This window comes from Megalobrama amblycephala, linkage group LG8 (genome assembly GCF_018812025.1).
Source record: "Megalobrama amblycephala isolate DHTTF-2021 linkage group LG8, ASM1881202v1, whole genome shotgun sequence".
In the NCBI taxonomy this organism is placed as follows: Eukaryota; Metazoa; Chordata; class Actinopteri; order Cypriniformes; family Xenocyprididae; genus Megalobrama; species Megalobrama amblycephala.
The window spans coordinates 5,050,545-5,075,829 of NC_063051.1; the positions used below are offsets into that span (position 1 = coordinate 5,050,545).

At 36.4% G+C, this 25,285-nt stretch overlaps 1 protein-coding gene across 3 annotated transcripts in view; it reads right to left on the reverse strand.

Annotated features, from left to right (window-relative positions):
• Positions 1-21,114: 21,114 nt before the first annotated feature.
• cntn3b (contactin 3b) overlaps positions 21,115-25,285 on the reverse strand; it is a 69,462-nt gene continuing 65,291 nt past the window's right edge. For all 3 annotated transcript variants that reach the window (XM_048198869.1, XM_048198868.1, XM_048198870.1), the window contains exons 21-23: positions 24,860-24,972; positions 22,643-22,808; positions 21,115-21,550 (exon numbers count right to left, since the gene is read on the reverse strand). In XM_048198869.1, coding sequence (XP_048054826.1) covers positions 21,456-21,550; positions 22,643-22,808; positions 24,860-24,972 — 374 coding nt within the window. In that variant the 3' untranslated portion in view covers positions 21,115-21,455. The remainder of the gene's footprint in view (positions 21,551-22,642; positions 22,809-24,859; positions 24,973-25,285) is intronic.

Here is a 25,285-nt window from a genome sequence, read left to right on the forward strand (position 1 = left end):
CATTGAGTTGCTGCCATGTGATTGGCTGATTAGATACTTGCGTTAACGCGCAGTTGATCAGGTAATAAAGTGGCTGGTGTGTGTCCTACATTTTATACACAATATTAGCTGATTTTCTTTTGCTCTTCCAAAGAAAAGTTACAAACAATGCAACAGCAAACACAGTAGTTGTTTGGAATAAATCTTTTGAGTTGAATGATCCAATGAATTGTTCATAAACAGTGAATCATTTAGTTTCTGAATTAATTAATTTGTGAACGAATCAGGTTTATGAATGATGCAATGAGTCACTAAAAGTCTGTCAAGCTTCATCCCTGAATGGAACACTACAGTATGTTTTAATGAATGATTCAGTGACTCGCTCAAATATATTTATTTATTTTATTTAAATGTGTTTACCACTTTCCATACACATTTTAACCACTTGTCAGTGCTGCTTTATGCTCCCTGACATGTGCTATAATAATCAATAATATGTACAACGGAAACCTAAATACTGAATTAGGTACAGCAAAGCCATGTACACATGGCACATTTATGAAACATTCTTTGAATCTTCGGAAAGTGTAATTTTTGCTACTTTTTTCACCATCCACAGTGGCAACTAAATATTTCTTTCTAACTGAGTTTGATTAAATTCATGGCATGCTGGCAGGATGGTATTTTGTAGTGGACACGTGTGACCTTTTTCGATCACTCCAATAAAACATGCTCTGTGTACACTCTAACATTTTTGTCTTTGAATTCAAACAGATTCATAAAATCTAGCATTTCAGTGTTTGTGACTTGAATGCCAATGACTTTGCATTTTTTTGTGTTGAATATGTATAATTCATGTATAATTCACGTCTTGAGTTTTGTTCGCTTGAGGCTTATGTGCAGAACAGCGAATTAGAGTGTAGCCAAAGAACATATTAACATATGTCAACCCATGGGATCTGGGTTTGTGCCATTCATTTCAATGCAAACCTCTGCCAGTGCCCCTCTTAAATGTTAAAAGCCATTTTTAATTTATGAGCAAACAATATAATTATGTAGTCTGTGAATAACCACAGCGTTTAGTAGATTTGTATCCAGTGTAACGTTCGTGGCTGATATGTTTACTCATCAGTTTGCTTAGTGATAAACAGCATTTATTTAATAGATGTAATGATCAATGATCATAACTCAAAGCTTCATAAAATGGCATTTGCATTACATTAAACATGTTTTATGCATTTAACAGCACGTGACATTATGCAGGCCTATCATTGGGATAAATGTGTATGTAAATTGTAAGTACATTTAATCTAATTTAGTTCTCATTTCTCAATGTGTCTTTAGGGTCACTCAGTACTATTTAAAGTACAATGCAAATAAATATTTTTTGAACAATCATGTGATATCTATAAAATATTAGGTATTATTTTACTTTTCCGACTGTTTGCACTGTAAAAAATAAAATAAACAGGGACAAGGATGTCTGATCATACTACTCAGAAACACTCCAAGAATGCTTGGCCAGGTCCTGTTATTTTCTGTGTTGTTGTTGCGACTCACTGAACGGCTTTCATTTTTTTTCTGCTTTGATGGTCATCAGACAGATGCTCTGAGAGCCATGATTAACACAATGGAACTAATCACACTGCTGGCCATCAGTGTGTCCACCAAACTTGACAGCCAGCTGTCCTCCCTGTATTAAAGTATTCTGGCTCCCGATTAAAAGAAGTTCAGCTCACACAAAAGCTTGGTCCCAAAACCTATCAAGATGCCTTTTTGTGTACTGCCTACATAAAATGTGTGCTTGTGTACTTCTGTGATGTTTTATTGTGGTTTTTCTACACTATGTAAACATACACTTGATCAGTGGTTCTCAACCTTTTTGAATTGAAGGCTTCCCATTGTCCAACACAGTGTTCAAATGCCTTTATAAATCTATATAAAATAATTTTTTCGAAATTTGTGAATCGATTGAGAACATTTTTAAAACGTCATCCTGTGCCTCCTTGGAAGTTTGCTGGTTGAGCAAACCACTGCTCTAGATGAAGTTCGCTTATTGTTACTACACGTTTGGTTGTTTTTTAAGCGCCTTATGTCATGAGCACCATGTTTTTAGAAACTTGTGAAAAACTTTTTTCTTGTGACACCTGCATTCTGTTCCACACTGTTGCACTCTGTCGAGCTGGTTTTCAATGCAAGAGTGCGTTGTGTGCGTGAACGGCCCCTGTGGCATCATTCTAACTGAAATGGTCACTGATTTGGAACACTATGGTAGTCAATCTCTGTGTCATACAAATAGCAGTCCTTACTTATCTAAGCTAACAACAATAAGGAGTGCCAGTTGTGTCCACAACATTTGATGAAGTGCACTAAACACAAAAATTATGCAAGCTGGAATATATCAATCATAAACGTCAGTATTTTCACCCCCCAAAAAAGGTTTTAAGCCAGTTATTTATATCTTTTGCTGTAGTGTGTCAATAGGAAATATTCGTTCACATTTCCAAACATTCATTTTGCCATTAATTGTAATAATCCAGTGAGATTTTTGAATACACAAGGAGTCTGACAATAGCCGGTGCTCCACACAGTGATCTGATCTCATCATCGAATCCGTCTGTGATTACATGAAGAAACAGATGAAACTGAGACAAACTAAATCCAGGAGAACTGTGGCCGTGTCTCTAAGATGCTTGAAGAAACCTGCCTGCAAAGATACAGTACTGTGAAGAGTTTTAGGCACTTGTGTAAAAATGCTGTAAAGTGAGGATGTTTTTAAAAAATACTGTTATAAATAGATTTTATTTATCAATGAACTTATATTAACTAAATCAAAACAATATTTTGTGTGACCGCCCTTTGCATTTAAAACAGCTCTTGTCCAGGTACACTTGGGCATCATTTTTCAGGTAGCTCTGGAGGCAGGTTTCTTAAAATCTCTTGGAGACACGGCCACAGTTCTTCTGGATTTGGTTTGTCTCAGTTTCATCTGTTTCTTCATGTAATCACAGACGAATTTGATGATGGTGAGCTCTGATCTCCATGTGGAGCACCGGCTGTTATCAGTCTTATTGTGTATTCAAAAATCTTTGGATTATTACAATTAATGGCAAAATGAATGTTTGGAAATGTGAACGGAAATAATAGGAAATATTATTGACACACTACAGCAAGAGATACAGTACAGTCCAAAAGTTTGGAACCACTAAGATTTTTAATGTTTTTAAAAGAAGTTTCGTCTGCTCACCAAGGCTACATTTATTTAATTAAAAATACAGTAAAAAACAGTAATATTGTGAAATATTATTACAATTTAAAATAACTGTGTACTATTTAAATATATTTGACAAAGTAATTTATTCCTGTGATGCAAAGCTGAATTTTCAGCATCGTTACTCCAGTCTTCAGTGTCACATGATCCTTCAGAAATCATTCTAATATGCTGATTTGCTGCTCAATAAACATTTATGATCATTTTCAATGTTGAAAACAGTTGTGTACTTTTTTTTTCAGGATTCCTTGATGAATAGAAAGTTCAAAAGAACAGCATTTATCTGAAATACAAAGCTTCTGTAGCATTATACACGACCGTTCAAAAGTTTGGGGTCAGTAATTTTTATTTTAATTTTTTTGAAAAGAAATTAAAGAAATGAATACTTATTCAGCAAGGATGCATTAAATCAATCAAAAGTGGCAGTAAAGACATTTATAATGTTACAAAAGATTAGATTTCAGATAAACACTGTTCTTTTGAACTTTCTATTCATCAAATAATCCTGAAAAAAAATATTGTACACAAATATTTATACACATTAAATGTTTCTTGAGCAGCAGATCAGCATATTAGAATGATTTCTGAAGGATCATGTGACACTGAAGACTGGAGTAATGATGCTGAAAATTCAGCTTTGCCATCACAGGAATAAATTACTTTGTGAAATATATTCAAATAGAAAACAGTTATTTTAAATTGTAATAATATTTCACAATATTACTGTTTTTTACTGTATTTTTAATTAAATAAATGTAGCCTTGGTGAGCAGACGAAACTTCTTTTAAAAACATTAAAAATCTTAGTGGCTCCAAACTTTTGGACTGTACTGTATAAATAACTGGCTTAAAACCTTTTTTGGGGGGTGAAAATACTGACGTGCCTAAGACTTTTGCACAGTACTGTATATGAGTATATATTCACTGAGCTCATCCCAATACACTCAATCCTGATTTATATGTGAAAGATACACGGTATGTTGCCTTAGGATTTGTCCAGAAAGGAAGTACTGCCTACCTTTTCAAACACTCTGGAGTGTGCCTGTGATGCATAAAATGCTGTCTAGCTAGGCAATTCACTAGGTTTTGGAAGAGAGAATATCTGATGAAGTCAGAGAATTTCATATGTCTAAAGGTGAATGTAGAACAACATTGTAGGTTATTCAGACTCGGTGACAATGCAAATGTTGTGGCCACACATTAAAATTTGAAAATGATTCATGATTAAAATGTGTATGACATATAATGAGTACATCATATTGTCAGACTCATTTTGGTCCCTAAGTAGTGACCTTGTCTGACCAGTGAATAAGAGAATAATTGCATTGTATAAAAACACTGCCCTCTGACAAGACTTCATAAGTATGTCTCATCTGTGCCTGAGGGACTGTCACAATGAGAAAGGTTGTGAAAATATTCATCAGAATGATTTACCGAAATGCCATCCAGTATTAAAATACGTCCCTTGTTGCAAAATCTTAAAATAGCTTCTTAAAATGGCAGCTATTTCTTCTACTCCCCCTCCCCCCTCCCCCCTCTCTCACTTACTCTCTCTCTCTCTCTCTCTCTCTCTCTTACTCTCTCTCTCTCCAGCCACATCGTGTCTTTTTTTTCTCTCAGTCTTTATTAGCATGAACAGCTGGTGTTTCTTCACACTCTGAAATCATGCCCAGAAACATTAACATGTATGGTGGACATGTGCCAAAAGATGTGGACCAATTAAACAAGAGCAGAAGTCTGTATTGATCTGTCTGATCAGGTTAAGTTAATTAACAGTCTTCTAGCATACCAGAAGAACTTTAAAAATATATCTCAGAGGTTGCACTTTTTTAAAAGCACGAGAGATTTAATGGAGGCCTCAGCTGTGTTTCATTAAAAATATTGTTTTTTCCCCCCATAGTTCCTAGGATATTCTTTGGATTTCAGTGAACTATAGTATACAGATTATCAGTTTATCCTCACTGCAAGTGAGCCTTCATTTAAATATGTCAGAGTATTATATATTACTTTTCTTGGTTTGTAGTTTTGTTCATGGTTCTGAGGATGAGTGCATGTGATGCAACCTGCGCATCTGCCAAATTAGGCTGGCTATTGTTTGAGTTTGACTGGACGTAGGCTATGTACAGACTTTGACATCCACATCAAAAAATATGGGAAGCTTCACTATTGTCTTGTTCATATAATATCATCATCGCCATCATTATCCTTAGTTTTCAATAATAGCTCGAACACAGTAACTAAAAAACAATAAATATGCACAACGCTCTCCCTGTAAACTTCTTTGTCCACCCACATGTTCCTACGCACCAGAAACCCAGCCATTTCTCAGTCAGCAGCTGGGTTACGGGTGCTTTGATAAAAAGAACAAGTGTACAACAAAGTTACAGTGTGCTTTGATGATGGGCCTCAATATGATTTACTTTCACATGTTGTGACATTTTTTGAAAAGATGTCTTCACTTTAAATATGTTGGTAGCTTACCCTGTTGAGACTTCAATGGTGTAGATGTAGCTCACCTGCTGTGAAAGAGGGAAAACTCAGACAAGCTTGGAAATAACTCCCTTAAAGAAGCATTTGGAAGCAGTAGGGAAAAATACACACACAAATAAACAAACAAAAATCGTTTTATTGCTGTAACACTATACAGTATGGCGAAAATATATATTTTTAATGAAATAATAGTATTAGCTATTGTTTAGCAGTATCACACAAGCAAGAGTGTATGGAAGCTTGTATCTCTCAATTCTGATTTTTTTTTCTCAGAATTGTGATATATAAAAATTACCTTTTTTTTTTTATTATTATTCTGTGGCAGAAACAAGCTTCCATATGAGTTTCAGTTTTATATTGCTTTAGTCAATATAGTGAGTAATTTACATTTTTGACAAAATATTTTGCTTGTTACTTTGTCTTGCTCTGCTACTGCAAATAGAGTGCATCAGTGCCCACCCACTTTTTCATTAATTTCTCCCATAGTGATTTTAAAAAAGTCTTTGTTAAAGTGTTTTAAGCCATGGACCAAGCCAATCAGCTACGATGTGAATCATAACAATCCAAACTTTGATTTAAAGCAAAAAAAAAAAAAAAGAGAGAGAGAGAAAGAAACAAAAAAACAAACAAAAAAGACAAAAATACAAAGGTACAAGACTGTGTACTTAACAGCTTTAGTGACAGAAAGAACTACAATCCAATGAAGCACAATATACAGTAGTCAACATTTGAAGTGGATCAAAAAAGTTCATCAAAGTTGTCCTAATAACTAAGTTGTCCTAATACGAAGGTTTTAGGACAACTTTGATGAAAGGTTTTTATCCACTTCAAATGTTGACTACTATATTTTAAGTGTATTGCAAAATATGCATATTCAAATATTTAAGTATTTTGAGAGTGTAGGGAGACCAACATTACATCACTTGTGGCACTTCATGGGAGTGGGTGGAGATAATGAGATATTTTGGCCCACCTTGCTTGTTTCAGTGTAATTGGTGGAATTTTCTGCACAGGATCATGGGTAATGTAGTTTTTCACCAAAAATTCTGCTGTTAAACATGAAATATTGCAGGCTAATGGCTTCAACAGAAGCATATACTATTGATTAACAATCTTGTATATTTCACAGTAAGGCTGTCTTCAAAGGTTTATTTAAAGTTATGCATGTTCTCGGGGGCAGAGTTTATGTAAATTTTAGGGTTAGTGATGTCACCAACCCGGGAAGAAGCTCGTTGTAGTCCCTACCAGCCGTTTGTTGTAGTCCTTAAACAGAGAATTCTTTAAAAGAAAATATCTCCCTTTGCATTGACCTTTGAGCGTCGTAACTTTGCAGACGTTGTTTATGCTCTAACAGCAACATTACACACTAACTAAAGTTAAAAAAGTGAAATCACAATGAACCACCCCTTTAAATTGTTGTAGTCTAGTCTAGGTTATATACCATTCATGTTATGCATTCATCTTTCCTACAGGAGCATTTGTCTATTGATCAAAACACCAACACTATGCTGTTTTGTATAATCTTGCTGTGCTTCACCTCAATTTATTACACTGTCCTTTGTTCTTTGACCTGTGCCATCTATTCTTTACTGGTACAGCTAAGCAGCAGGGGAGGAATATGTGTTTGTAGGTTGTACTTTTTCCACAGTGGCTGCATAAAGAATTTTAAATATGATCAGCGCATGGAGACCAAATTTATGAAGGTGATTCAATTTGTTTCTTATTGACACTTGCGTTCCCCCCAGCAAAAATCCTTCCTTTTTATTGATCCAGTGTTTGTTTATGTCCCTATGGGGTCACAGAATTTTGAAAGATATTGGTAGTCTGTGACCCTTAGCTGAAAATCCAATGTCATCACTTCTTTTGTGTCTTGTTTAACACAAATGACAGTAGACAAGCAGCACTGACCTTGCAAATAGAATGCAAAATGTCCCATGCATGCCCAAACCAGATCTGCTGTGTAGTGGTCATTTTACCCCTGGCTCAGTATGCATATCATTTAACTGATTTAACTGCTTACATTTACATTCATTTATTTGGCTGACTATTTTATTCAAAGCAAATTGCAGTGAATTGAAGGTAAACATTAAGTTTCAAGCTCATAAGCTTGGCTTTACTTGTGCCATGTTCTACGACTTCAGCTAAAGGTTCACAGAACAAAAATATATTATGTTTTTTTTTAAAAAGTCAGATTTTTTATATTTTTTTTAGCAATTGGACTTGCCTTTTTTTATCTGGTAGATATACAGACTTATAGAGCTGGGCTTAAACTTTTAAAAACCGTTTTGTTAATTAAAATAAAGCTGAAAATAAATTATAAATAATAGATGAAAAATTTGAAAAAAGGGTGCACACTACGATTTATAATATCCTTTACGACTGTTGCTTATCAGACTGTACAAACATGATCCCTGTTGTAAGCCATGTCACACTGTAGGATCTCAGTTGTCATTAATGTCAATCTCTAAATTTGATCATGGTTTCTCTTGAAAAGCAAACTGGAAGCAAGCAGTGTGTGGAGCGGATCGTACAGTGTGAGTCCGGCTTTAATAGAAATTAGAATAAAAAAAAACAACAATAACTAATAAACATGACAATGACCACAACTAAATGACTAAAACTTAAAATAGAATAAAAGCTAATTTAAAATATTAATAAATATTGTACAAGTAAATAAATAATACTAAAAGTACACAGATCCACTTTATTGGAGTTATTTCTATTCTAATTTTATTTTATTTCAATTAGATCTGATGCCAATTCATTTGGGTATATTTCAATTATGTCCAGCCTGCTTACATATTCTTATAGAATGACATTTTCTCTCTGCTAATGCTATAAATTATACAGGGCCTGTTTACATGTGGTATTAAGATGCGTTTTGGTCGATCAGATCACAAGTAGATGAGGAAGAAATATTCCTGGACCAAACATCACCAGCTTCTGTCGTTTCCTATGCGGTACTATGAGGCCTGTAAGTCATGCAAGGGTTCCTTCTTGGGATTTGGCCGTGGAACTAGAAGGTTTGGCTATGGCACCCTTTGAGCCCATTGAATCAGTCTCAGAAAAGTTCCTGACTCTTAAAACGGCCTTTCTGCTTGCTATTACATCTCTAAAGAGAGTAGGAGATCTTCAGGGTGAGTCGCCCCTTTATGTTTAGAGTTTGCACCGGCATGGTTAAAGCCTTTCTTCACCCCAGACCTGGTTATGTGGACTTGAACTCCACACCAGGTTCTTGAGTGCTGATGTCTTAAGTTTGCGCTTGCCATGATTCTAGGACAGGCACTTGTCAGTTTGACGTAGTGGGTATTAACGTTTCCATAGTGTTGTCATCAGACGCAGGGTAGCGTTCCCTCGAAAGAGAACGTCTCAGTTATGACTGAAACCCTGGTTCCCTGAGAAGGGAACTAGATGCTGCATCACCTTACCATACTTCCTGCATGCTTGTGAGTGACTTACTTCAGTCATTCAGAAGATGGCATTGTTTGGTCCAGGTATTCTTTATTTCTTCCTGGTTATGACGTTATCCCTTACGGGATGGCGTTCAACCAATGAGAGATTACACTTCTTTCATGACAGCTCTCAGAGTGTTTGGCATGGTAATGGATATGACAATGTTGATATGTTTTCTCTTGGCAGAATAGATCTGATGCTGCAGAGCAAGTACGGGACTTGCTACTGCCAATACATGACACATTACTGTGAGCAAGTAAGACTGCTCTACAATGTAGCATACATGAATTACCCGTAGCAGCTCTATACAGGTGGAGCTGGGGAAGGTGGAGGGTTTCTGAAAGCACACTGCACTGATAGCAAACGCGTCAGTATCAAGTATTTAAAGGTTGAGCAGCGAGCTCATTGGCTACTGATACAGCAGGAACCAATCATCTGTGACCTATAGAGAATGATGTGATTACAAGCAGATTGAGTTAAGGACCTATCAGACTGTGCCATCTAGAGTTTCATGACAGAACTTTGTATATGTGCTTCAGAGGCAATCATGCAAAAGAAGTGAACTCAGTGAACCAGGTTTACAGTCATAACCGAGACGAAAGCAATCTGGTTTAATGTGTTTTTGACTACCTCTGGAAGTGGTCGAAAGTGGAAAAGCTTAAGATGCCTTCTTAGTCGATCGGATCACAAGTGGACGATGCTAAATACAGGTGTAAACAGGGTCTAAAACATTTTAATAATACCAGGTGTAAACAGGGCCTAAGACTGATCAAAGACTTTAGATATACAAAGACGGTGTACTCATATTACTATGAATGGGAGAAAGTGCAACGTGCAACATGTTGGAATAGTTCCGTCTTCTCAATAAAAGAGCCAATCGCTAATTGGTAAAGTCATTGCATTACTGCAGAAGCTTCGGTTGATATAGAAACCATCAGTGTCCTGAGACATGCGCTTAGGACTGCACATGCGCATTGATTGGACCAGTCTGAAATGTAAGCTTTTTTAATGCTATTTGAGCAAAAGAATCAACATGTATTGTTGTCAGATTTCATTGGTGATCTCAAACATGAAATTTTATTGTAAGCTTGGTAAACAGCTTTGGAGAAATTGATGTTTCCCCATTCAAAGAGAAAGGAACTGTACTTGCATGACTGAAATACCTGTCTGAGAGGCATTTCATAGATGGCCGCCAAGTGAGATTACTTGCCTTAAAGGGACTTTGGACTGCTTCAAACCAGCATCTCATCTTCTTGAAATATTCATTAAAAAACCAGCTAATAAATGACTCAAGAGGTTTTTTTTTCATTATGAAAATATTCACTAAATATATTTACTTTATTAAAAAGTCAAGTTTTTCCTTATAATTCAAGAATTATCCATGAACATCAGAATAAAATGACTAGCATTAGCTGTGCACTTAAATTATAGAAGAGATGAGAGGTGCTCGCTGCCTATTAACCTCAGTACTTACACCCGTGTGGCTTCCTTCGCCCCGTGGTTACCATCACAGAATACTCAATGGGATAACAGGTACAACGATTTGTAAAACAAGGCAGCTCTTATAAAATAACGTTCTTCAAAATCATGCCCTGAGAACAACAAGACATGCCATGACTTGTACCTTGTACATTTTTTTTTCAGTTGGGAAATGTCCTTGGATTGTTTTATTGAGTTACGTACTGTAGCATGTCATGGCTAAGGACGGGGAGTTCAAGGCAGTCTAGGTTTGCCCTTGTTCAATGTTTTTCTGTTCTGTGCTGCCCAGTCATACTTATTTCTAGGTAAACAATATTTGTTTTGTGCACAATTTTTTATTTATTTGAGTGTTGCTATTTTGTACACTTCTTTAAGGTGGTGCACACGTACGACCTTCATCCTCAAATTACATTTGTCCTTAAGCAGATTGTAACAGACCCTGAACGATTTCGTAGGGGATAAAACTAACTCAAAGAGACGTTCAGCATCTGAATGGCTAAAATTGGTTCTGGTCCCGTTTAGATGTATGCATAGCATCTATCGACCTTAAGCAATATCAAGTTTTCATCCTTGTCAGTATGAGTTCAGTGTGAGAGAATTGTTCTCTCTCTTGATTTAATGGTGCCAGCATGTTGTCAAGAAAGGGTATCAGGATGTCTAGCGAGAAGCAATCTGCAAGATAATTACCCTGGTGGGGAGTCTTACAACACTCAATATGGTAAACTGCCTCCTTCATGTCAGCCAGAATCACATGCACAATGCTAAATCAGTATATTTATTAATGTTTCAAACTAAAAACTATTATCTTTATTAAGCGTTTGTCGTTGTTATAGACCAGACGCATCAGAGAGGACTGTAAATCATAATGAAAAATAAAATAAGGAGGAAGAAGACAATCATGATGAAGTCACACAAACCGAGTCACATGTGAATTATTCCTCAGAATAATTCGAAGTAGAGTTCTTATTAATTAAGATTCAATCTAACCCCAAAAAGACACTTTGAAAAGAAAATATATTGAATATGAAAAAGGGATTTGAATGATATCTTTGGCATGCTGTATGTTCTGACACTCTAAAGTCACACTCTCATGTGTTTTCACTCATCTGCTGATCAAAATAACTGTATATGTTCCATGTCGGAATGTCTGTCTTTGTTTCGATCTGTATTATTCTGCCCACTGCCAATATACCCAATAGTATTTTGCCATTTGGTGAAAAACACTGAGTATTGTAGCCATGGAAGCCAGCAAACAAACTGGGTCACAGATTCTACCCAACTAAAAAGCCTCAGCATCCGTCTAAAAAGCTCTATGACCAGAGGCATATTAAAGAGGACCTATTATGTCCCTTTTCACAAGATGTAATATAAGTCTCTGGTGTCCCCTGAATGTATCTGTGAAGTTTCAGTTCAAAATACCCCACAGATCATTTCACAAGTTCTCCTGCCCATTCAGTCCGAATGGTTAATGGTAAAACAAACTTGGTTTGCTGTCCTCGAAGGAGGCTCAAACCCGAGGCTCCCCTTGAGCTCCGAGTTAAACACCCCCCTATAACAGTACTGCGTAGAGGGAGAATAAGAGAAATAGAGGAGGAGATGGGGAGGAGGAGGGATGCTGGAAGAATTGTCACTTGGATGATGCAGTGACTGCTGCTTATATATGCTCGGAATGATGACTGGCAGGACTGAATGTTTAGGCTCCTCCCGAACCTACGTTTGGAACGACATTTAACTTGTCAAATTTGCCCTTATTTGGGTGTGAGCAAAAACACAGGTTTTGTGTGTGTCCCTTTAAATGCAAATGAGCTGCTGCTCCCGACCCGCTTTCCAAACGAGGATGAAACTTCAACAGCTTGCGCTTCAGTTGCTCAACAACAACAAAACTGGACAATCTCACGCAGCCAAAATGATGATCATCAGTAGCGGTGTTCAGCCTTACATTGTACACTGATGGAGAGACTCAGGAAGAAGTTACAACTTTTAGAATGCAACTGGATGTTTCTGAAAGCTGTGGAGTTGATTCAATTCATCGACTACCATGTGCCATCATGTTAAACTTTTGTGCAAATCCAGCGTTGAACTGACCCTCATTTGTGAAGCAGTCCAGCGTATAATGACAACTTGGCAACAACACTCTATTACAACAACTCTTCCTCTTCTCTAAAGCAGCCCAACATGGCCTAACCCCTGTTGTTGTGTGTTCTCGGGGGCAGGGTTTGTAAATTTTGGTGTTTGTGATGTCAACAACCCAGCAAGAAGCTCATTGTAGTCCCTACCAGCCGTTTGTTGAAGTCCTTAAAAAGCGATTTCTGTAAAAGAAAATATCTCCCTTTGCATTGAACTTTGAGTGTCGTAACTTTGCAGATGTTGTTTGTGCTTAAACAGCAACATTACACAATAACTAAAGTTAAAAAGTGAAATCACAATCAAGGACCCCTTTAAAACAGAAAAATCAACTCATAAACTTACAGTGTAAGGCTCATCACCTTCTATTGTCAGTTGCACGGACCCACTTTATATTAAGTGGCATTAACTACTATGTACTTACATTTGAATTAATCATTTGATACAATGCACTTATTGTGTACATACATGTTTTTACATTGTACTTATATTTTAAAAACACCTGCATGTAATTACATCTGTAATTAATTTCTGTAATTACATTTATAATTACACTGTTGACCCATCCCTTAACCCTTACCCCTACCCTTAAACCTACCCATACCACCAAAGCTTTCCCTAACCTTACCCGTATCCCACCTCAATAGCTGCAAATGTGTTTTGCAATTCAATATGAACCCAATAAGTACATTGTACTTATTTTTTGATGTAAGTACATAGTAGTTAAGGCCACTTAATATAAAGTGGGACCGTTGCACTTGTTCCTGTTGTGTGTCATCAAGCTAACACAATTAACCTTTGACAGCATTAGCCATACTTAAAATCAAACATGAAAAGAATTTAAAGTAGTAATTAATTTAAGTGATGGGTCTTCTGACCAAATGGCAGCCGGTTGTCCCAACGCACAGCAGAGCTTGTCTTACAGAGCCAAACAATAGATGCAGTCCTCTTAAAACCCACACTAAAGAATCCCTTGCGTCAGATACGAACCAGTACGCCATGATAATGAGGAGCATCACCCCATGTCCTCACACATACGACTACTTCAAAGAACTTACATCTGTGCCAGCAGACCATGTTGATTAAGAATGTTAGCCCTCATCCGAAAAAACCCTTAAATCAGCTCTCAAAACGCCAACATGTTATGCTTTTTCCAAGAGAAACTGGTGCTAGCATATGATAGAATCTGTCATGAATCATATGCTGGATTTATATACTGCAAGCAGAGTGCATGTCTGAAGACCTTAAGGCTAATGAGTGAATATATCTGTCCACTGAGACAGACGGCGAGAGACTTACTGGCGAGATATTATCTGGATAATAAGGACATTTGGGCAACTCCTTTTGACAGCAGCGTGATGAACCGCTCAATGTGCTTTTACTCCGGTCTAACACAAACTTGTTATAGTTTTGAGATGAATAAATTAAGTGTAATTTTAAGGTCAGCCATATGTGAAACATCCATTATCACATGTGTAACAAGTTCATTTTTGAAATTCCATTCATCAAAACCTTATGAAATGAGTTAACAATCACCATTTTCTTTTCTTTGTTGACATTTTTGTAGGGGGCAGGAACGGGACACACTGAAGGGCTCCTATTAGTTTGTCACAGCCCATTAAAATTGGACTTGACAGCTTGTTCTGTCTATGAAAGCAATGAAAACACTTTAAGTTAAAATAAATTCCAGCCACTTCCTACGCAACTGATCAATGGGTGGGAAATAAAGTGCAAGTGTTAATGTAACCAATGCCAATTTTTGGTTTTGTTCAGAAATTGTACTGGTCCAGTTCATAGTCAGTTATCTGACCATCATGTTTTACTTGAAATGAGCAAGGAAAAGTAAAGTGTGACTTATCAGTTATAATAAAATTTAAATACAGTTTGAAAGGAATGAGTTACCACCACTATTTCTTATTAATGCCAGTCATGACCAATCACAATGGTATGTGTATGTGTCATGTCAGTGTGTATTTGCAATTAGGAAAGAGATGCCGACTTCCTCCAGACAGGCTGTTCAGTAACAAAATCTCTCGCTGGCATTAAGATGGAGCCTGGGCGTCTTCCTGACGAGCTTGGCATTTATACTTAATTAGGAAAACACTCTGGTCTGCTGAACCTTTAATTACACACCATTCATCCAGCTGCTGGATATGACCCAGACCAACCCTTTCCACACTCATCTGAAATTAGGCTTGTTTGGGGAGTGATACATCACTGCATATCGAACAAAGCGGCGATAACTGGCCGAAAATAAGTGTGTGACTCAGCTTTATCTGCAGTGAAGTTTAGAGTCCAGACATGAGCTCCCAAGCTGCTTCAAATATTGATTAGCACGACCAGCTAATTAAATTACCATTAGTAGGCTACTATTATCAGGATAATATCACTTCTCAAAGGAGCAATTAAATGCTTATACTACTCTTGACATTTCAAATGAATATAAGCTATCATATGACATGATCACATGATTTGTTCTACTTTGTTGTACAAGCAGCCATGGCAAAGCTTAATCCAGTTTAAATCCCACAGATTAAAAACAGCCAGCGTATTATTCATGTACAATTTGGGGCTGGCCCAGCAAAAATGCTCTGATTTCAACAATCTAGCATTACAGATTACATCTAAGAAGCTACATATGAGCTAATTAGACATTGATTTCTCTGTCCTGCACAGGAAATGTGGTGAATACAGACATGACATCAGCGCTTAAATGGATTTTCCCTTGGTCAAATTTGTTTACAATACAGGTGTAGTGAAAATAGCGATACTTTTCCAATGAAAAATAATTGTATTGTTTTAATGTTCGTCTCGTCTTTTTGTAGTAATATACAAAATACTTTTTTGTAGTAATATACAAAATCATTTTAAATAAAATTTTAAATAAAATTAACAAAATAATTATTTTTTAAATATTATTTCTTATTATTATCATCATTTACTATTACTATTAATTAAAAAAAAACTTTTAAAATAGTTTTGCAAAATAATAGAATATTAAATCAAATGTTGCCTGTATAGTTACTGTTTCAGGTAAATTAGTTTTCTGTTTTATTGGTTGTATTTGGTGTAAAACACTTGAGATCCTCATTGTTTTATGCAAGATAAATACAAAGTTCTCTCATGAAACTTTAGATGGTGCAGGCTACACAATGTTGCATACACAGTAGCAGATCTATACAGGTGGAGCTGGGGAAGGTGGAGGGTTACTGAAAGCGCACTGCAACTGCTACAGCAAAGGCTGACCAAGTATATGAAGGTTGAGTAGCAAGCTCATTGGCTACTGATACAGCAGGAACCAATCAGCTGTGCCCTACAGAGAATGCGAGTGCAATCAGTTAAGTATTAATAAGTACAGCTTGAGGCGTGTAGAGATTCATGTCAGAACTTTGTATTAGAAAAATTATATATTAAGGATAGCCAAGTTACCGTTGTGAAAAAGTATAGTAGCTACAGTACTGTACATTACAAGCTGCATAACTAGACTGAAATTAGTACTTTGAAATTACTAGTGGCTTGTAAAGCAACCATCTTCCTACTACAGTATGTAATGTAATTTAGCAGTTTAAAACCCCAAATGAGATATGCAAATGAGCCAGGCTTTTGACATTTTTATTAAGTTTTTAACAGGATTATAAAATTCAACACATATGCACCAAACATTTTTCCACATGCACAGTTTTAGTATACAAGACAAAACGGTTACTTTTCAATATGAAAATGTCATGTTATATGTAAGTCATCTCATAGAGATTATTCACTAATACATCAGTATTAAATTCCCAGGGCCGTGTGCAGTAGAAAACGTCAGTTTATCAATGCTGTCCGACTCTAAAAATATATAGTCACTATTTACATCAGGCCAAGGTCGTCGTTTTTCATTTCAGATTACTTAGAAACATAATTGGATTGTAGCGATAAGATCTGTCATTAACAGCTCAGATTTTCATATCATATCAAAGTTTTGCCAAAGGGAAACCATAATGTGAAGAAATGAAACTCACTGATTATACGGCGTACACAAAATTAGGCAAATTAGACTTCACAATTTTAAGAGTACCAAAGAAATCATTGCTATTAAACAACAATTATTGTTTCAGTGTTTATATGCATCATTACACAGATACTGTAACTGAGGGTTGATGGGGCACATTAGAACATAGTAGGAGAAAAACAGCAAATGGAAAAACTAACATGTTATTTGTGAAGAAGGTGTGATAATTGTTTAATTACTGTAATACGAAATGCTTATATTACATATCAAATATTTCATTTTCCTATGCTGAAAAAAAGAACAATGAATGCTATGTCTGAAATAATAGACAACCGTAATTGAGATAAACCAAAGAGAGAAACTCAACTATAGAACTATAAAGAACACCTGACCATAAAATAAATGTAAAACTGTTCATGATACTGGCTTTAAAATGAAAATTAAAAGTGATTGCAACCCACTTTACTTCTGTAATGTAACAGGTAGAATTGTATGCAATATATCCACTGGGGAAAACTTAGATCAAAAGTGGTTTCATATGAAAGGTGTTGAAGAACAAGAGAACTTGGTGACATCAGTCGAAATGGAAAGTCGTTTGAGGGGTGAAGCCTATTTGAAATAAGTCACAATGAAACCAGGAATGCTTAAATGACTTCAGTGATGCTTAAATGCCATTCAAACTTTTGATTTCATTTGAAAGAAATACTTCTATTCAGCAAGGGATGCATTACATTGATCAAAAGTGACAGCAAAACATTTACAATGTTACAAAAGATCTCTATTTCAAATAAATGCTGTTCTTTTGAACTTTATAATTCATCAAAAAATCTTGACAAAAATGTATCACGCTTTCCACAAAAATATTAAGCAGCACAACTCTTTTCAATATAGATAATATGTGTTATCTTGACCACCAAATCATCATATTAGAATGATTTCTGAAGGATCATGTGACACTGAAGACTGGAGTAATGATGCTGAAAATTCAGCTTTGCCATCACAGGAATATTTTACATTTTAAAATATATTAAAATAATAAACAGTTATTTTAAATTGCAACAAGAGTTCACAATACTACTGTTTTTACTGTATTTTTTGATCAAATAAATGCAGCCTTGGTGATCATACAAGACTTATTTCAAAAACATAAAAAAAAATCTTACCGACCCCAAACTTTTGAACGGTAGTGTATGTCTGCATATCCTGAAATGTAGTTATTTTCTCCCTCCACTGACACAGATGTATCGAATTCTTCTTCAAGGAACTTTTCAGCATTTTCTCTGCATCTTTTTGCTAAAACTTCAGTCTATCTGAGCACTGAATGGGAGAAGAGGGCAAGGACATCTCAGACACTCAAAGCACAAACTCCACTGACATGGAGATGGCTGACAGGAACACCGACATCAGTCAATCAAGAGTCTGCATTGTGACAGAGCAGAAAAATCAATATCCCATTGACTGGGCCACTGCAGCCTAATCAAGGTGCCCAGGCCTTTATGAAAGCTTGAAGGAGAACAGATAGGCTGTCCTGATTTAGACTCTGCAGCCTTTTTTTTTCTTTCTTTTTTTTATCTACCTCGCTAACTTTTTAATGTCTTCATAGGCTGTTCTGCACCTGTTCTGGAGTCTTGAACAGGAAGGCTGTGTCACCTTGGTTCACTAACTTGTGCTTTCTTCTGACTTTGAGAAGAACAAGTGCAAATTATGGACTCTACAGCCTGATACTGCCACGACAGAGCCAGGAACATATTGTCCAGTGAAGGCACTATTCCTTGGCAGCGAACCTCTGTGTTTAAAGGTCACCCCCGAAGTGCCTTGGCTTCTTGTCTCATCGAGGGTACAAACGAGAAATTCGGAATTCAACGTGCATTACATGGGCATAAACATGAGATATGATCTGCATATATTGGTAATGCAATATCATAATGTGACTTTTGAACAATAAGTACAGGATCAGAAAGGAGAACCACCTTGGTAGGGACCTCCGGGGGCTATCAAACATTGTACTTCTTTGCAAGGCTTTCAAAACTTTTTACATCCGCAAGGCCATTAGAGCTATAAAAATTTGATACGAGTCCCACTTCCAGCAGTGTTCCACGTCTTGTCACTTAGTTTTTGACTTGTTTTGCAGTTTATGTGCCATTGCCAGTTTACTAACACGCACAGACAGGTACAGGTAGACGTGTATGAGTGCCTTTCAAAAGCTTGTTTTTCAATATTCAATGTCGAATGTTAGGCTTTTTTGCATTTTGTTACAGTTTATATAAAAGTGCCCCTATTATGCTTTTTCAGAAATTAACTTTCATGTATTGTGTAGCTGTTTGTGAAAGTAAAGTGTCTCCAAAATGTCAAAGTTAGTCACAGCAGTATAAATGGAGTTATTGTCTCCCAAAAGAGACAGCCTGAAGCGAGTCGTCTAAAGGTGTGTCCACGCCATGTTGTAATAACCGTAATTACGAGATTTCAGCTTGTAAAAAGCATTCACGTCCTTGCTGAGCTCATATTTACAGCTTGTAAGATGGGAATTTTCTGAGAGTTCTTACTTGTATCACTTGACCGCTGTACCAGCTGGCTGCTGCAGATTCATTTAGGCGTTGATAGCGTTGCCTTCAAAACAAATAATACTCAGTCTGAGGACGTGAACATCTTCGAATAGAACGTCACGTGTTGCCATCTCGAGACTATGGTAATTACGGCATGCCGTGAATGCAGCAAAACTTCCTGCACAAACCTTTGTAACAAATTTTGTAACATATTTGCATAATCCTAGCCTATGGTCTTTTTGGCTGCCCATGAACAACATCTACTTTGACCTGCCCTCAAACACTGTAGTTGTAGCTAGGGCCTGAGGAAGAGATGGATGCAGTATAGGTCACCCTCTCCATGTAATCTAATGGGACGTGAGACAATCAAGCAAACAATTAAATTACACTTCAAATACATTGTTTTTCAACACTGGTTTCTGCAATTTTAGGTGTTTTTTTATCACGCTGATGTAAGATAAAGTGTTCTTTATTTAAATAAGTTTGGTTTTAGTTAGTTATTTAATGCTATAAAAAATGGGGGTGTGACGTCATGATTGACAACTGAGATGATGGTGAGCGGAGTAGTCACTGAGGCACCAACAGACTTTTTTCAGGATTTTAGGGAGGAGATTTAAACTAATAATGAGTTAATGAGTTATAATGAGTTGTTCTGCAGTAAACGGTACTAACCATTTCTGCGGGAGTATGGACGGGGCCTTGAACACACTACTGCGCATACTCGGATTCCAAGATGTCAGCACCATATTGGGACATTGGAGGCTTCACTTTTCTACAATGGAAGAGGTGCGTCATCCATCTTTTTTTTACAGTCTATGTTTCAGAAACTGTAAGAAAAGAGGTGATGCTGCAATGTATATTGCGAGAAAATGAAAGTCGTTTTTTTTTGTTTGTTTTGTTTTTACCTTGGATGCATGTAAACCTATTTTGGAGACTTCCAAACCAAAATTAGCAACCTTAAAATAGCATAATTGGGGCACTTGAATGAGTTGCAAATAGAATTAGTGGAGGGGTTTAGCTGGATGACGTATACGGAACAAATTCTCACAGGAAAAGTAAGCCTTAATTGTGCAGAGTGTCTAATGCTTAACACATCAATAATTTAACTGTCATGAAGCGTCAAACAAAATGCTAATACCCATCAGAGAGACTGAGAGGGAGCCTTTGGAGTCGATGGCACTGTAATTGGGGCGGGACGGCGTCGCTCATTTCTTAACTAATGGAGGATTCCCATTAGGACAAATCAATGCTCAGCTTTGTTAACCCAGACCCAGAACTTAGTTACCACAAAAGAAGCCACAAACGGCTCCAAAAATCTGCATTATATTAGAGCAACGTCCACCAACACTGATTTCTTAGCCCTTGTCCTCAACTGCAAAACTATTTTCATCTACTTTGGTGTGTACATGAATTTAAGGCATTGATTGTTCTTAAAGATCAGAGGAAAAGATGTCGCACACATTGGCACACTGCATAAAGAAGCGTATTACACAAAAACAAAAGCATTGTGTTTTTTTTTTTTCTTTCTGTTTTTAGAGTGCCAAAGAAACATTATTTGCAAAAAATCATTTTCTTAAACTGTATTTTTGTCTTGTGTTCCAATTATAAAAATATCTAAACACTGAAAACAAAATTATTTTAGTTTAATTTATAAAACAATAAGCATAATATTATAATATTAGTTATTATATTACATAACATAATATAATATATATATATAATATAATATAATATATATATAATATAATAATATAATATAATATAATATATATATAATATAATATAAAACAAGTCTTAATATTTTATGCAGTTTTTTCTCAAGTTAATTTATCTTTTTTAAGGATGTTTAGATATTTTTACAGGGGAAAAAAAATTCCTCATTAAGAAAATGTTTTTTTGCAGTTTGCTCTAGATCATCCCAAAAACCCTAATGACTCTCTTGCAGGGCTCTGCTATGTTTACTAATGATGAATTCCCCAAGATTCCCATGACATTTCAATATCCGGCTCTTGTATACATGTTGCCGATGCTGGGGAATCCCATCAAGCCAGACTGTATGAGCAAAGAGCAGAAAGTATGTTTCTCTTGGTACGGCTGGGTCTGGTGCTCATGGCAGGTGAACATCAGGAGGCACTGAGCGTCGACAGAGCGCAGATTAGGAGCGGAGGGAGAGAAAGTGCGCACAGCCTTCCCGCTCTGGATCCACGTGCACCCATGCCTGTAAGCAAACGCAAACACAGCCATTTAACTTCCCAAAGGAGAGAAAGAGAGCATTGTGGTTTCAATTCTCAGACAGCTCCTTCCTGCATCAAAGAGCAATTGTATATAAGATCAGCTCCACAATCTAAATTACTAGGCAATTTCCAAGAACAAAATATGGTCTGAAAATCTATAATATGTAAAAATCTATATATGTATCTTAATACATTTTTTTTAATAATATATGATAATGGTTGAATTCATTGGTTGAGCTTGTCAAATGAAATGAAACATGATACAGTCAAACCAAAAATTATTCAGATATTTTTGAATATTTTCACTAGTGGGTGCAGGACATTATAGTTCATTTATGTAAGTGAGGATAGCAAAATAAAGTAAACTGTGACATATTATATCCAAAAATTCTTCATACAGTGGACTACCAGTAAAATTAATAAAAAATTTGGAACCAAAAATTATTTAGACACTTTGACATGACCATGTTTTGCTTAAGTGTTATCTGACATAATTAAGATAATACACAGTTTAACTCTGAGATCTTGTCTTATTTTATTACCATTTTTTTAAACTACAGTGAATAAACTATATTAATGAATGAAATGTTCAAGGTGTATACATTTTTGGTTTGACTGTATATCTAACATATCTAATAGTTCTAACCACAACAATAAAAAAAAAAAAAAAAAAAAAAAAAAAAGATTTGTGCCTCTAATGTTCATCACACCAATTCATGTTCATGAGGTATTGAGGAAAGAATCCTGTGATGAGAACGCTCGGGTTGAATCTGAAAGCAGATCTCTATAAGAAGGGGGAGGGAAGTAGAGCACGTTTTGATTGCCGCCCATTTGAGGGAATGAAGGAATTGGGGGTGATTCTCACTCATTTATATGCCGCTCGGGCTCCGCAGTGACAGAGATAGATAGCGGAGGAGTGTGTATTTCTTGAAAGGTCGGATTCTATGACACACTGAAAGACTGAAGCGAACAGAGCTAAATATTTAGGCATCCAAACTGACTGAATCCCCATTAAGAGCTTATCAATGCCAGTGGAAGACGAAATAAAAGACAGCATCAGGAAATGAGAGACTTACTGAGTTGGTGAATGTGGATAGGCTCGCTTCCTTCCCCCAAGCCCCCTTCACTGAGGGTCTTGATTTGAATGACGTAGTTGTCATTTGGATTGAGGGTCAACTCCACCGAGGTTTTGTTGGTGATGACGGAGTACATGTCGTTATTCCGGTGTCTTCTGTACAGCACCTGCGGATGATGGCACCCCAATCAATCAAAGTTTCATTCAGAATAATTAAAACTAGGGCTGTTAAAGGTGCCCTAGAATTAAAAATTGAATTTACCTTGGCATAGTTAAATAACAAGATTTCAGTACATGGAAAAGACATACAGTGAGTCTCAAACTCCATTGTTTCCTCCTTCTTATATAAATCTCATTTGTTTAAAAGACCTCCGAAGAACAGGCGAATCTCAACATAACACTGACTGTTACGTAACAGTCGAGCTCATTAATATGTATGCCCCCAATATTTGCATATGCCAGCTCATGTTCAAGGCATTACACAAGGGCAGCCAGTATTAACGTCTGGATCTGTGCACAGCTGAATCATCAGACTAGGTAAGCAAGCAAGAACAACAGCGAAAAATGGCAGATGGAGCAATAATAACTGACATGATCCATGATAACATGATATTTTTAGTGATATTTGTAAACTGTCTTTCTAAATGTTTCGTTAGCATGTTGCTAATGTACTGTTAAATGTGGTTAAAGTTACCATCGTTTCTTACTGTATTCACGGAGACAAGAGCCGTCATTATTTTCATTATTAAACACTTGCAGTCTGTATAATTCATAAACACAACTTCATTCTTTATAAATCTCTCCAACAGTGTAGCATTACCCGTTAGCCATGGAGCATAGCCTCGAACTCATTCAGAATCAAATGTAAACATCCAAATAAATACAATACTCACATAATCCGATGTATGCATGCAGCATGCATGACAAACACTTTGTAAAGATCCATTTTGAGGGTTATATTAGCTGTGTGAACTTTGTTTATGCAATGATAGAGTCGAGAGCTCGGGAGGAGGCGGAGAGCACGAGCAATTAAAGGGGCCGCAGCCTGAATCGGCGCATTTCTAATTATGCCCCAAAATAGGCAGTTAAAAAAATTAATAAAAAAAAATCTATGGGGTATTTTGAGCTGAAACTTCACAGACATATTCAGGGGACACCTTAGACTTATATTACATCTTGTAAAAAAATGTTCAATGGCACCTTTAATCATTTTATAAAAATAAAATTAATTACATTAAAAGTCCATCAATTACATATATTGCAATTAGTCACATAAAGTCACACACAGCTCCAAAATTGTAGCATTACCATACATACCGGACTCGTTAAAGTGCTTTTTTTTTTTTTTTTTTTTTAAATCTTTTTATTAATTACACTGAATGAATGCATCAAAATTGACAGCTCTAATAAAATCTGAAGCAGATTTTTTTTTTTATTATCTGGATAAAATAGTGCTTTCCCATGCAAAAGTCATAGCCACGAAGCTAGAATACTATGGGTGCTAGGTGGTGTCCTGAATAGTTGCCAGGGTATTCTGGTCCCTAAAAATGGCTCACGTTCCTCCTTCAATACAAGCCTATTTTATCACTGACACAAGTCAGATCACTTTGAAAAATAACAACATATCTCTTTTTAAAAAGTTGCATGATTTGAGGCATCATTCGTGTCTGTAGCAGTCTAAGTATAAGCAATAGCAGTGATGTTTGCCTCAGCAAGAAGCACTAATGATGTGAGAGCGACATATGTATACAACCATGAAAGGAGTTAAACATAGGTGATGCCCTGTTATTCTAGATAATGTTTACTGATGCTAATGGCTAGTGCTTTTCCCCTGAGCTTCATGACTGTTCTCCCTTGTGGGGAAATTAGCACTGTGAGAGCTGTTAATTGCATGCATGTGTAATTAAGAGAGAGGTGGAACGAGACATGAAACAGCATATGCTGTGCCCTTATCTATAAAAACACACAAATTAATGTTTTTTGGGCATATAACTGCCATATCTTTGTAGCTAAATTACTGCACCCGACAACCCTTATTATGTATATCAATACTATCAGATGCAAATATGCACTGCAGTCCTTGTCGTCATTGTTTGGCTCACAATGTACCAATGGAGATGCCTGCATGCTAAATGGAAAACAATGAATTACCTCCAGTAAAACTCTCATAAAATATCCTAATGCATTTTTCCTGGTGAAAGTAGATAATGTCACTCACTATGTATCCAGTGACCTCAGATTCAGTTTCGAGAGCGATGACGGGATCCCACTGAAGCACAAGCTGAGAGCCAATGAGATTCCACTCTACATTCTGAGGGGGCTGTCCAGGTGCTGAGGTGTGCATGTGTGTGAAAGATATGGACAGAAGTAGAAAGAAAAGTTTAACAATGTGCAATCAATTGTGTTATTGCATTCAGTAACATAAAAATGTTTGACAATTTAGCATTGCTAAATTAAAACCGTTTCTTTCATAGACAGACTTGGAAACTGTGATTCATACCAATTAGAATTGATTTTGGTTTTAAGCCTCTACAGTTTGATATTGTCTGAGCTATATCTCAGACGGTATCAAACTATAGAGGCTTAAAACCAAAATCTTTTCTTTTTCTATTTCATGTTTTTTATTATTGTCTACTACTGGTTT